This window comes from Berghia stephanieae, chromosome 1, assembly GCF_034508935.2.
Source record: "Berghia stephanieae isolate SIO BIC M18660-M18661 chromosome 1, UCSD_Bste_1.3, whole genome shotgun sequence".
NCBI lineage: Eukaryota > Metazoa > Mollusca > Gastropoda > Nudibranchia > Aeolidiidae > Berghia > Berghia stephanieae.
The window spans coordinates 129,515,032-129,528,793 of record NC_088360.1 but is presented as its reverse complement, the minus strand read 5'-3'; the positions used below and the strand labels follow the sequence as shown (position 1 = coordinate 129,528,793).

General features: G+C 35.4%; 1 protein-coding gene across 1 annotated transcript; it reads left to right on the top strand.

The window, feature by feature from the left end:
- The first annotated feature begins 2,925 nt into the window (after positions 1-2,925).
- Positions 2,926-13,090, top strand: LOC144963153 (uncharacterized). Its single transcript, XM_078896858.1, has 5 exons — positions 2,926-3,075; positions 5,282-5,312; positions 6,545-6,676; positions 10,165-10,264; positions 11,856-13,090. Exons 1-5 carry the CDS (start codon positions 3,073-3,075, stop codon positions 12,037-12,039), a joined length of 450 nt encoding a protein of 149 aa, XP_078752984.1. The 5' UTR covers positions 2,926-3,072; the 3' UTR covers positions 12,040-13,090.
- Positions 13,091-13,762: the final 672 nt, after the last annotated feature.

Here is a 13,762-nt window from a genome sequence, read left to right as displayed (position 1 = left end):
TGGTAGCGAATCGGCTTCGGTCGAGGACCTGCCTCACGGCAAAATCACTTCATCAGTGGGGACTTTCCAGCTGTCCAACATGTACCCGATGTGGGTTAGAACCATTATCATCTATTAGAGATGTTAATGGTTAGAACCCAAAACAACAGTTGAACGGTGTGTTGTGACGAGGCTACCGGGTGAGTTCGCGACGGTGCACGAGTGCGGTAAGGACTTTGCTGATTGGGTCGATCGCCATAACCTAATAGTGTGATCACCATTAGAAGCTGCTGCCACATTAGATCGCGTCATAATTATTACCGTTCTATAACTTTTACTTGGCGGAAGAAGGACTTGAACACGAACTATTCGTTGTCCTCTTTATTACAAAACGATAACATTAAAACTAATTATAGTTTAAATGTTGCCGTTATAAACACAGACGTAAGATTTTTTAAAAAACAAGATGCACACCTAGCATTATATTCTCTATTCATTGAGCGCTGCCTTTAAATTTGGTGTAATAATAATTTTAAAAATTTTAAATAAAAAATAAATAATAATAATAATAATAATAATAATAATAATAATAATAATAATAATAATAATAATAATAATAATAATAATAATAATAATAATAATAATAATAATAATAATAATAATAATTCATGCATGTAAGAGCACAGTTATCTATAGCAAAGGAAAGAGGCAATTTATTACATCGACACAGCTTTGACACCACATCTGTCTTGACTTCATTAGATTTAATTGCGCACATAAAAGTACACTCGCTGAACATCTTGTATACATAACCCAGCCTTGCGATATATTACAGTATCATTATTAAATTCGCACACGTCCTTTTAGCGTAGTAATTATTATGCGTGATTGACGAAGAATGCTGTGACATTGTAACATAAAGATCTGAACAAGAGTGTATGAAAGGTGCCAGACAAACCAAGAAAGAAAAATACAACAACAACAAAAATACAAAAAACCTCCAATAAAAACCAGTCTACCTTGACTGGGGATCGAACCGTAGGTCTCCTGATTACCGGTCAGAAGTGCTACCATTACCCAACAGACGTTCCTGATTTTTAAGACAATTCTAATTCCTTTATTCTTCAAGGGATACGCGCTTTATGCTTGCAGTCACACCCGGGACTTAATTTGAAGTTACTTCCTGGAAGTCCCAAACAAGTTTGAGAGTTGTTTTTTTTTCAAAAGACGAGGGTCGGGGTAATTTTAATCGACTGCCATTTGGAGGACGAGTTTTCTGATCGAAAATTTTAAAAGGTGTTGTTTCAGAGTTCGTCAGCAGCGTTCGTTGATCGGGCTTATGAAAACCCGCTTTCATCAAACTGTGATTGAGTGGGGTTTTCAAATACGACAGCGTTGGATTAAGAACAACAATTCCCCCCCCCCCCCCCCCCCCCGCCCCCACCCGCTACTTCCCTCCGTCCTCAACAACACCGTATCGGAATGGTAACAAAAGGCGATTTCTGTGATTTCAAAACAAAACTCTTTTTTTAAAATCATTTTCTCCTGTATTTTTTTTTTGTTCAAAACCTTATGCTTTCAGGTAAAACCTCAAAACGGATTTATGTCTGGGTCGACATGCACTTATTAGCAGGTCTGATAAACGAACGCAATAATGGGCTTGGTTAACTTTCTTGTAATGGACAATAGTTTGAGTTGATTTGAGAGATTTTCCATGACAAGAATCGGCCCATAACGACCTGTATATATATACATGTATGCAGGTCTGGCATCCGAACGCAATCATGGGCTTAGTTTAACATTGTAATGGGCAATATTATTTTGCGTCATTTTTTAAAGATTTCCTTTACAACAATGAGCCTACAATGTATTGGGTTATCAGACCTGCAAATAAGTGCAGGTTGGCCCATAATAATTCGGATTATCAGACCTGCAAATAAGAAAAATCTACATCGGTCGGGGGGTAGCTTCGATGCTAAAAATTGAATTTATAGTTTAAAAAGATAATTTGAGACTTGGTTAACATTTCATGTTATGTTATAAAGAGGATGAAAATAATATTTTCTTAAACTGATGTAAACTAAAATTTCTTTTTAAATTTATCTTTAACATGCCTTTTCGATATTCTAAATAGAGCAATATCCACTAAACGTGCTGAAAGCGCTTTACACATGGTCCCTGACCAACAGGATCATGTAACACGCAGAACAAGACATGACGCCTGTTAGGCGATATTAAAATCTTTTTCTCGGACACAGACAACGCTGTTAATGGCCATTTACTCATTTTGCACCTGAGTACGATGAGAAAATATGAAAAAAAGAGCCTTTTCCTGGGACTCAACTATGCGCCGAGCGAGGCTTGAAACCAGGACCTTTCAATCCGAAAGCGAGTGTCAAACCACAAGACCTCAAAGCCGCACATGCATTTCACAGACATTTTACCGTTTTGAGGTTATAAGGCATACGTTTTTACTTCTAATATCAATGAACTGATAAAGTGACCGTCAACTTATCAAAAACTCTTAACCCTGAGAAGTCGATAGAATGAATAAAGTTGACGTCACTCGGGTCAATGCTGTTGTAAGACGGCCAGTTGGGCGATTAGTTCCCACCAAAGTCCCTCTAACAGAACTATAAACGTTAAAAGTTACACATAATATTTTCTATTTGTACGATTCGTCTGGCAGGCAGTGCTTGTGATTATTATACCTAAACGAATAGCATCATTAATACCAATTCTAAGAAATCTCAGGTTTAAGAATTTTTGATAAGTAAAGGTTCAAAGTTCAAGTCATCGATATTAGAGGGTTTTTAAAAAATTCTGGCCAAAATGAAAAAAAATCGTTTTGTCAGAATATGGCATTATATTTGTAAAAAAAATCTGCCGCGTTTCGATCACGGTTTCGTGCTGGCTTAAATGAATGGTTTGTATAGAACGATCTTCGATCTCTAAGACTGTAGGTACAACAGGTGCTTATTGATTTCATAGACGTGATTAATTTATTCTCTGTTGATAAAATACAAGCGGGACAGGCTGTAATAGTGTGAAATGTGAAGTTTAAATAAATATTAGTACAAATACTCACCTGACATGGTAAGAACAGAAATTTATTAAATTTGTATTCATTAGTTGATATTGTTAATAAATCATTTTTAAAATTATCATTATTGAAAATTGTTTACTGTGAAACCCAAAGTAAATCGTAACCCTCTCCTTACCACCCATTCGTTATGATGCAACAGGCAATTTTTTTTTCTCATTCCGATTTCTCTTGTACATCACAAAATTTAAAGAAATGCTTTGATTACAGCTATAAATACTAAAAACTGTGCTGTAGAGCTCACTTGTTACTTTTTTGTTTGAGTAAAAAAAAAGTCTATACTTGTGTTGGTTTGGAGTGAATTTTCGGGGGAAATTCTAAAAATTGCTGGTAAGGAGAGAGTTAAAAGAAATGTGTTAACCAACCGTGTAGAACATTGCGTAGATAGGGTAGTGCTTGTAAAGTGTTTTACACTACAATAGACAATAGATAATAAATGATGAACGCATTACATTAAAGGTTTAGGCCAGAAATATGTAGAAATAATAATATTTTAGGAAATAATTTTCTCGACCCATTGAGTCCCCATTGCATATTTTCACTCTATAGTTTATTACTTCCTATTTCCCGTATTTTTAATCCAATGTTATATGGTGAAAAAAAAATTAATAAAATAATAAATATTATTATCATCATCATCATCATCATCATCATCATCATCATCATCATCATCATCATCATCATCATCATCATCATCATCATCATCATCAATATTATTATCATTATTATCATTATTATTATTATTATTATTATTATTATTATTATTATTATTATTATTATTATTATTATTATTATCATTTTTTTATTATTATTATTATATATGATGATGATGATGATGATGATGATGATGATGATGATGATGATGATGATGATGATGATGACGATGATGATGATGACAAAATTCATTAAATGCATGTATTTTCCAATTACACCGTTTTCTACTTCTTGTTGTCTCGCTGCAGCTGTATTCATGAATATATTTTTGGTCAAAGCTTTATGCATTGGGTAAAACACTTTACAAGCACTGCCGTTACCCTTTCCCCTCCCTCTTTCCAAACACATTCCACCCGTCCAAAATTCGTCTGAAATTGTCACCTATAAATTGTTAAATGGATCATGTCATTTTGTCAGCAATCAATTCTAAAGCTTATAGATAGAACGAAAATGATGTCACTCGGGTCTTCGTTATTATTTTTTGCCATCCGTGTTTTATGAAACTCTCACAAAACTGTATTATCCAGACTATAAACGTTCACGGATAAACATAGTTTTGTGTGTTGTTCCGTTCTATTTCCGGATGGCAATGTTGTGACTTTCTTAACCAAGCGCGCAGCATCCATAAAGGAATGGAAATTCCAATAGGAATTTGGGAAATATATCCTCACCTCGAAAGAAAGGACGCTATGGTTTTATTTTAAAAGCTCACAACATCCGCCAGAAAGTACGAGCACACAAAACTATGTCTAACTATAATGAAAATATGGAGAAGTGAAATTTAGGGCTTCCTTCCGAGTATTGATGGTTTGTGTTTAAATAAAAAACACACCATTTCTTCCCGCTAATTCAATCGTACAAATACATAGAAAGTTTACAGTCTGAGAGAATTTAGTGAGAAGAAATCACATCTAAAGCTGAAAAAAACGTGCTAAATTTCAATTGTATTACATATAAACATTTATGAGCCAGAGGATGTTTACCGACTTGACACGACTTGACATAAATACGCATCGTCTACTATTAAAACCCTAATGCACTTCAGAAGTTTTGCTGTCTCCGGTGTAACCTTGAACTTAAATAATTTGATTAATATAATTCAACGAGAACTATTCATAAAAATAACTGGCTAAAAACAACAACAAAGAGCTGAGTGACGTCATTTTTGTTCCTTCTATATTGATCCCGGATGCAACTGATTTTTTTTTTTTTTTCTGATCTCGTCCTCCAGAAGTGATTGGGTGGCTAAGTATGATAGATCTGTTTGAAAGTACTTTGCAATAAACAAACTAGTATCATGTTCAAGGGTAGCATGCAATTGTCACTGTCCGTTTAACGCTATATAAACCGGGATAAACTCCGTCTGTATAGGTCTTATGGCTCTTGAGGACTATTGATACATCAAGAAAATATATTGTGGTAAAATAAATATAGCTAAGATTGAAATAATTGTCCAGTGTTCATGGTCCTTGTTTTTATTTTCAGGCAACAAAACTAACAGACAGGCAGAAAGAAGGCAAGTTATTTTTACCACTTAACCCTCTCTTTACCAACTACAATTAATAACAATGTGAAATTGAATGTAAGCTTCAATTTAATATACAAAAACAGATTTTTTGTATATTAAATTGAAGCTTGCATTCAATTTCACATTGTTATTTATTTCTTTGAGCTTCGAGCAACACTTTACTTTACCAACTACATGAAATTCGTTACATTCTGTATATCTAACATGATTTTTTTAAAAGAGAATTTGTTTTGCACATCACAAAATCTGAAGAAACATCTTTGTTATTTTTTTTTTAAAAAACAACTAGACATATGCATAAAAGCATAGGATAATGCGGCTATGTGGTCTAGTGGTATGACACTCGCTTTCGGATCGGATGGTCCTGGGTTCGAGCCTCGCTCAGCGCATAGTTGAGTCCTTTGAGAAGGCTCTTTACTCACATTCTCTCACCGTACTCAGGTGTAAAATGAGTACCTGACCGTTGTCTCTGTCCGAAAAAATTGTAACATCTAACAGGCGTCCATGTCCCGTCCTAAATGTTAATTGTTGCTGTTGGCCAGGGACCTCTTGTAAAGCGCTTTGAGCACATATTTAGTGGATATTGCGCTATATAAAAGCTCGAAAAGCTCAATAGTGTGTACGAGTACATATTGACTCTGAGTTTGGGTGTAAAGAAATCAATTTTTGTGTTGGGTGAGTCTGAAATTTCTTGAAGAATCATGAAAATTGTTCGGTAAGTTGTGAGTTAAATGCTGTGTATCGCTGACAGGCCTAACAGTATATTTCTTTTTAATTTTAAAAAGCAAAACTAATCTTTTGCTGAATCATTACCAAGATCGGATTTATTTTTTACCTGCCCGTTAACAGCGTTGTTTCTGTCGGAAAAAGAATTATAAAATCGCATAGCAGGCGTGGACCCCTTTGAGCACGTTTAGTGGATATTGCTCTATAGATAGAAGGAAGTTAATGTCACTCGGGTCGTTGTTGTTTTTGTTTTTTTTGTTGTTTTTTTTTTTTTTTTTTTTTTTTTTTTTTTTTTTGCCATCCACGTTTATGAGTAATTCTCACTTAACTGTATTATCCAGACTATAAAATTTCATGGTTACACAGAGTTTTGTGTGTAGATCCGTTATACTTCCTGATGGCAATGTTGTGAGCTTCTTAGCCAAGCGCATACTATCTATATACTACATGCTCAGGATTTTGTTTTGCTTTGTTTTGTTTATTTTTTCATACAGAAATCCAGACTTTCTTCCAGCAGCTGGACAAAGACAACGATGGTTTTATAGACGCCAAGGAGATGGGCAAATTATTGAGAGTCCTGGGTCAGAACCCGACAAGCACGGAATTAAAGAAGATTGAGAACAAGTGTAAGTTATTGATAACTTATTGTGCGTGTTGTGGTTGAGTTGTATGACACTCACTTTCAGACCGGAAGGTCCTGGGTTCGAGCCTCGCTCGGCGCATAGTTGAGCCTTTGGAATAGTCTCTTTACTCACTTTCTCTCATCGTACTCAAGTGTAAAATGAGTAACTGGTCGTTAACAGCGTTGTCTTTGTCCGAAAGAATTGTAATATCGCCTAACAGGCGTTATGTCCCGTCCTACATGTTAAGTGTTGCTCTTGGCCAGGGATCCTTTGTAATGCGCTTTGAGCACGTTTAGTGGATATTACTCTATATAAATGCTCTAGTTTTGTTTTGTTTTGTTTTGTTTGTTTTTTTTTTTTTTTTTTTTTTTTTTTTTTTTTTTTTTGTTTGTTTTTTTTTTTTTTTTTTTTTTGTTTTTACATGTGTATTTCAACCAACATGCGCTCATTCGCACGTTTGATATACGGACGCCATTGTGAACTTGGTTTAACTCTTTCCTTACCGATGATTTTCAGTATTTTCCCAACATGGCAGGCTTTCCTAGCAGAAAAATTGATTTTTTTAACCTCGAAAAAGCTCTCTACAAAACAACGTTATGCTCTAAGTAATTAAACAAAGATCATTTTTCAAAGTTTGTGATGTACAAAATAAATCTGAATAAGAAAAATGTATATTGTGCCGTAATAAATGTGACGATTTTGATGCAGGTGGTAAGGAGAGGGTTAGCATTGTTGCAATGGAGACTATTTTGTGTTGCTTTGAGAGCATTTCCATTTTTCAAAACACTTGAGCTTTTATATCGCTCAATATCCACAAAACGTGCTCAAAGCGCTGTACGAGGCGTCACCAGACCTCAACACATAACATTTAGGACGAGACATAACGATGGTCTGTTGGGCGATATTACAATCTTCTTCCGACAGAGACAACGCTGTTAACGGCCAGGTACTCGTTGTACACCTGAGTACGGTTAGAGAATGTGAGTTAAGAGCCTTTTCCAAAGACTCAGCTATACGCCAAGCGAGAAATCGAACCCAGAATGTTCCGAACCGAAAGCGAGTGTAATACCACAAGGCCACATAGCCGCACCCATTACAACAATGAGCCCATAAAAAATTGGGTTATCAGACCCGCAAATTATACGGACGTAAACTTCGATTTTAATCTACTTTCTACATCGTAAAAATAATATAATAGATAATAAATAATATTCATATTATTGATTCTCAACGGAGAATTTCGCTAAATTATAATATTAATCAGAAAATAATCGTGCCAGGTTACACACAGTTTTGTGTATTTTACGTTATGTCTGGCTGGCGGATGTTATAAGCTTTTTGGCTAAACGTATAGCATTAATAAGTAGTAATCCACGATGTTCTTATATTTAAAATTTATAAACCAATGTTGCCTTCATCGTGCTATTGACGTCAATTTGTTAATCTTTTTAATTTAAACTCGACATTAGAAGATAAGCTTATTTTGATACCAATTTTTGGATTTTACGTAAATAGTTGAAACCGACGTGTACTTATTTGCAGGTCTGATAACTCAAATTGCTGTGGGCCCATTGTTGTAATGGAAGTACTCTCAAACCAAAGGAAAATATTGGTCATTACAACAATATCAAATCAAACCCATAAAAGCGTTCGGTTATCAGACCTTCATATGCACATATGTCGGGGTGTCTAAGATGCTAAAAATTGAAATTGTACTTGTCAATATGAAACTTTGGTTAAAGTTTATAAAGCTGAATTGAGGAGAATGGCTGTATTTTCATGAGGTGATCAAACTAAAATACCACATCTCTAGTCATTTTAACTTTAAAGTCACTATTACGGGTTCCGGTTCAGACCCAAATTATACCGTTTTCAGGCGGTGGGTGACATTCATCCATTTTTATTTTTTTTTTCTAATGTTATTTATCTGTTTGTTTATTTATTTTTGCTGTGGATCGAACTTCAGACCTTCTGATAACCGGCCTGATGTGCTACCATTACAAAACATAGGTTCCCGATAGTTGGGACAATTTTAATTCCTTAATCTTCACACTCCTGCTCAGACAGTAGAGCCACGTTCTCCCCGGCCAGGCGGAGTTGTCGTACCAGTAAGGTCGCGGGTTCCACCCCCCATCGCCGCTGCGAAATTAATATTCTCTATTGTCTTCTGGTGTTTTCCTACTCACTTCATTTCTTGTAATTATCAACAGAAAGAAGTGTCTGCTCCACTGACTTTTCTGAAAACATTGTAATGGTAGCACGTCTGATTGCTAATCAGAAGGTCTGACTCGATCTCCAGTCGAGACTGATTTTTAATTGGTTTGTTTCTTATATTTTTCTTTCTTGCTTTTTCAGATCTTTATCTTACATCAGTTTCTGCTCTCTTATTTCTCAATATGAGACTTTTTTCATTTGGAGATCCTAATCAAAGAAGAGGCTTTGTTGAATTATTTTGATAAGTCGGTTAAGGCGAGAGGGGGGAGGGTGAATCGATCGATTTTGTTCAGATCAAAACAAAAAATCTGATCTCAAGTTTAACATTTATTTTATAAATTATAGGTAATTTTAATGTTGCATTTTGAGTTTTCAAGAAGAAAAGAAAGGAACGTATTCTGTCATTGTAGGATAAAATGTGACCTGTCGTCTTGAATAAGTATTGTGTCGGGTTGAATCTGTTGGCAAATATTATATATATATATATATATATATATATATATATATATATATATATATATATATATATATATATATAATATTTAATATAATATATAGATATATATATAACTGATTTATAGAAGTAGAAATGTGAGATATTTAAGTTTTTGTTTAAAGACAATAACATACTGAGGTTCCCAATAGCTCAGTTTGTATAGCACTCGATTCTCACGCAAAGGGGCCGAGATCGACCGATCCCGAGAGAAGGAGATTTTTTTTCTAACCCCCCCCCCCCCCCCCCCCCCCCCCCTATCCACCCAACAGTGATTGAGTAGCTTGGTCTGTTAGATCTGGCGGTAAGTACTTTGCAATAGACTAACGTCCAATCAAAATGGTAGCAAGCAATTGCTGTTGTCCGTTTCACGCTATAGATAGTATGCGCTTGGCTAAGGAGCTCACAACATTGCCATCCGGAAGTACACCGGACCAACACACAAAACTATGTGTACCCTTGAACGTTTAGAGTCTTGTTAATACAGTATAGTGAGAACTACTCATAAACGCGGATGGCAAAAAACAATAACAAAGACCTGAATGACGTCATCTTCGTTCCATCTATAGAGACCGGGATAAACTCTAACTCCATGGAGCTAATGGCTCTGGAGAACTACTTTAAAAAGAAAAACATATAGATGCACGGTCTTACATTCACTTTTTTAACATTAATTTATATATAATCCCAATATATTGTGTTTTTGAGCCACATTTGTTTATTATGGGTGAAACATTGGAGTAAAGCCATGTATGTTAAATAAATGCAGAGAATTATCTTACAGGTGACAAACCCTTGGATTGGGATTCTACTATTTCCCTCATTGAGGAAATCGGATTGAAGAGTCAAGAGGAAGAAGAGGAAGAATTGAGGCTTGCTTTCAGGTAGGGTCATCTCTGACACACTTCTCTTTTTTCATTTTAGTTCAAAATGTTTACAATTCGAGGGCGTTCGTTAACTTATAGCCCGACACTGACCAAAAAAAAGGACTTCAAAAGACAAGTCTTTGGCCGCAAAACAAAACAAATCATGAATTGTATTCAACAGCTCAACCAATCAATCACATGTTTCCTTGAGCTCTACTAACGACAATTCACAAGACGCTGCACAAACCTTTAAAATGACGTCAAACTGTAAGTCCTAGAGGGTTCTAGCGTAGCCATCGTTAAGTTATAGCCTGACACTGTAACCCAAAAAGACTGGCCTTTTGACGTCATTATTTGGTTTTTGCACCGCCTAATGAGTTGCCGTTATTAGTGCTCATGAAAACAAGTGGTCCCATTGGTTGAACTATTGAATACAACTCACGATTTGTTTTCTTTTGTGGCCAAAGACTGGCATTTTGACGTCATTTTTTGGTCAGTGTCAGGCTATAAGTTAACGATGACTACGGTTCTAGTGTCAGGCTATAATAATATGTTAAAGATGGCTACGGTTCTACTCCAATCGTGAATATGCGAGAGACGTGAATTTAAGTGGGGGAAAATCTACAGCGCGGCCTCTGCTCAAACAATTGGCAAGCAGAATTCGTGATGTCACACCTTCCTGTCCCTCCGGTTCAAAACTCATTTTAAGTGTGTAACTAGTCATTCGGAAGACTAACAATGAATATGTTACTGACTCATAAAGTGGCATAGCTATTTTCGTAGCAGGATGTATAGGCTGATTCTTGTGATTATGGGGCGTAAAAGAGCGAGGACGGATGATCTTTATTGTCGACAAGAGAACAGGTTCCACACTTCCAAGGATATTGGAACCAGTATTTTGACGTCACACTTTTGTTCCCTATCGTCATTTGTTTTAAGATATCATGACTATTTCCGTCATATAACATGATTGTGGTTAGTCTTTGTTGGTCACAAGGGTTGGGGAGGGCGTGAGCTTTAAAATAATCTAAAAGACACTAAAATAATTTACCGCACAAGCCGCTTGCACGGTTAGAGTTGGACGCCCGCGAATTGCTCTTTATATTGATCACCTTTTATATGTAATAGACTCCAACAAGAACCTTGAGATGGAGTGATGACAATCTCAAATTAGTAAGATCAATGATACTTCGTAAGGATGGCACTCAATCATTTCAATTTACTATATCTACCCCTCAATGTTGGAATTCCCTACCAGTATTTCTTAGGTTATCCTCATCCCTTCAAACGTGTAAACACACAACTAAAACACACTTGTCCCAAATTAGTAATTTATTTGCTTGTATACTTGTTGTTTTAATTTTAATGTTTAGACGGAGTACAAGAAGTGCTATTCGTTTTTATCATTATTTTATCATAAAATATTAGACTCATTGTTTCAAAACGGTATTATGTCCGATGAAACGGGTGTTAGAAAAGTCAAAATAAAGTTAAACTGATCTAATAGTGTAATGTTAATCGACCAATATTTGAAATTGTTTTAATGTACGTGTAGTATCTTTTTTTTTCGAGTATGGCGATAAATCGTTGCTCCCTTTTTACTCCTCAGAGCAATAGACCGTGATGGGAGTGGCACCATTTCCAAGGATGAACTCAAAAGATATCTCTGTCTTCTTGGAGAGCGCATGACGGAAGAGGAAGTTGATGAAATTATGACTTTAAGTGATAAGGATGGCGACGGGGTCATTAACTACGAAGAATTCATTTCTGTCATGGCGGCATATATCATGTGAATTTGGACATGGGTTGGGGTCTGCGTATAAATATCTGCACGTCTGATAACTAAATGCAATCATGGGCCGATTTAACATTGTTGTAAGGGATAATAATTTGCGTTGATTTCCATTACAACGAGCCCATATCAATTTGGGAAATCAGACCTCCCATATATGTACATGTTGGTTGGGGCAAGACATTGTAATATTATATCGTTGTCACAGCAACACGAATTTTGATTTAGCTTAAAGGCAGAAACACGTTGATTATGAAACCTTCATGGAAATAAGATGGTGTGAACTTATTCCAAAATCCAAACGTTCAAGAATCTTACAATTATGCGTGTCAGGTTTGAGGTTTTTTGGGGTAATTTGTTTTTTTTTTTTTTTTTTTTTTGGTCAACTTTTGATTGATACCTGTAGTAAAAGTGCGGTTCTCCAGTCACACCGTGTATAATTTGTCATATCCTATGATGTGAAATTTTTCTTGTCTCTTTTAAAAGAAAGGGTAGATGGCATTTTAGGATTTATTTTGGGCATAATTTCTTTCATTCACAGTTCTAACTTTTTTTTCTCTGGTCGAAATTTTGCAAAATATGTTCGCCGTGTTCAAATGTTCGCATGCACAGTAATTTGCTAAAAAATAAATATAAAATATGTGTGAATAATATATATATATACATATATATTATGTATCCCATTTCCATGGATTTATCGTGCTTATTACGCCTCACAATGCTTCATTACATTCTTCTTTATTGAAAAAAAGAAACCATATGGACCCTCAGCGGGTGTATGGAACTAAATTCCCATTCCATAGAGTACAAGTCAACTGTTAAGCATCCGGTTAGTGCTAACAATTTACAATATATCTCACTGTCCAAAGCCAGATACTAATTTATACCGAAGCCGAATAACTAATGAGTTTGCAATGGCTCTTTCGCCATATTTCATATTTCTATAACTTAAAATAATTATCTGCCTCCGTCTTTCAGTTGTGTTATTTTTAAGAGAGATTGTTTTTGGTGTAATAAGTGACATGAAAGTCATTAAACAGGAAAATCAAAGATTTATTTTTCTTTTTTTTCTTTTTTTTTATTTTTTTTGTTTTTGTTTTGCGCTCGCGCTCGTGTTGTGTGCTTTTCGTCTTGTTTTATGGCGATTTTTTTTTTTTTTTTGGTTACCATCAGGCCATGAGTTTACAAAGGCTACAATCAGAGTAACAGGTATCGATCGCAGATGCGGTCGATATCATTTCTGACACCATCCTTCCTCTTCTTTTATTCACTAAGTCATTAAACAGTGATTGAGTAATTGGGTTTGATATCTGTGATAGAATGTACATTGGGAAAATACAATGGCCCTATCCAAAGGGTAGCTAATAGTTCAATATTGTTTAAACCAAAATAAACTCGGGCTTCATTCTCCTAGTGGCTACATCTACTTTTCTCAGTTATCTGTCGGAAATGGAATCCTCGATAATTCAAAAACTACATCGTTAAGAATAATAAATTTACATTTCGTGGAAAAAAATATATTTTAGGCTCGTGTGGTTTAAAAACAATTCTCGAATGGATTGGTCTATGTTCTATGCTGAGTTCATTCATTTTCTTTTAAATTGGTTTTGATTGTGCCGAATCAATACAATTAGAAGACCGATAGTTCCCATGTATCCAAATGGGCCGGGGACAAATGATAATATTGTGATAACAAAATCAACACACTCCTTGACATGGAGCTG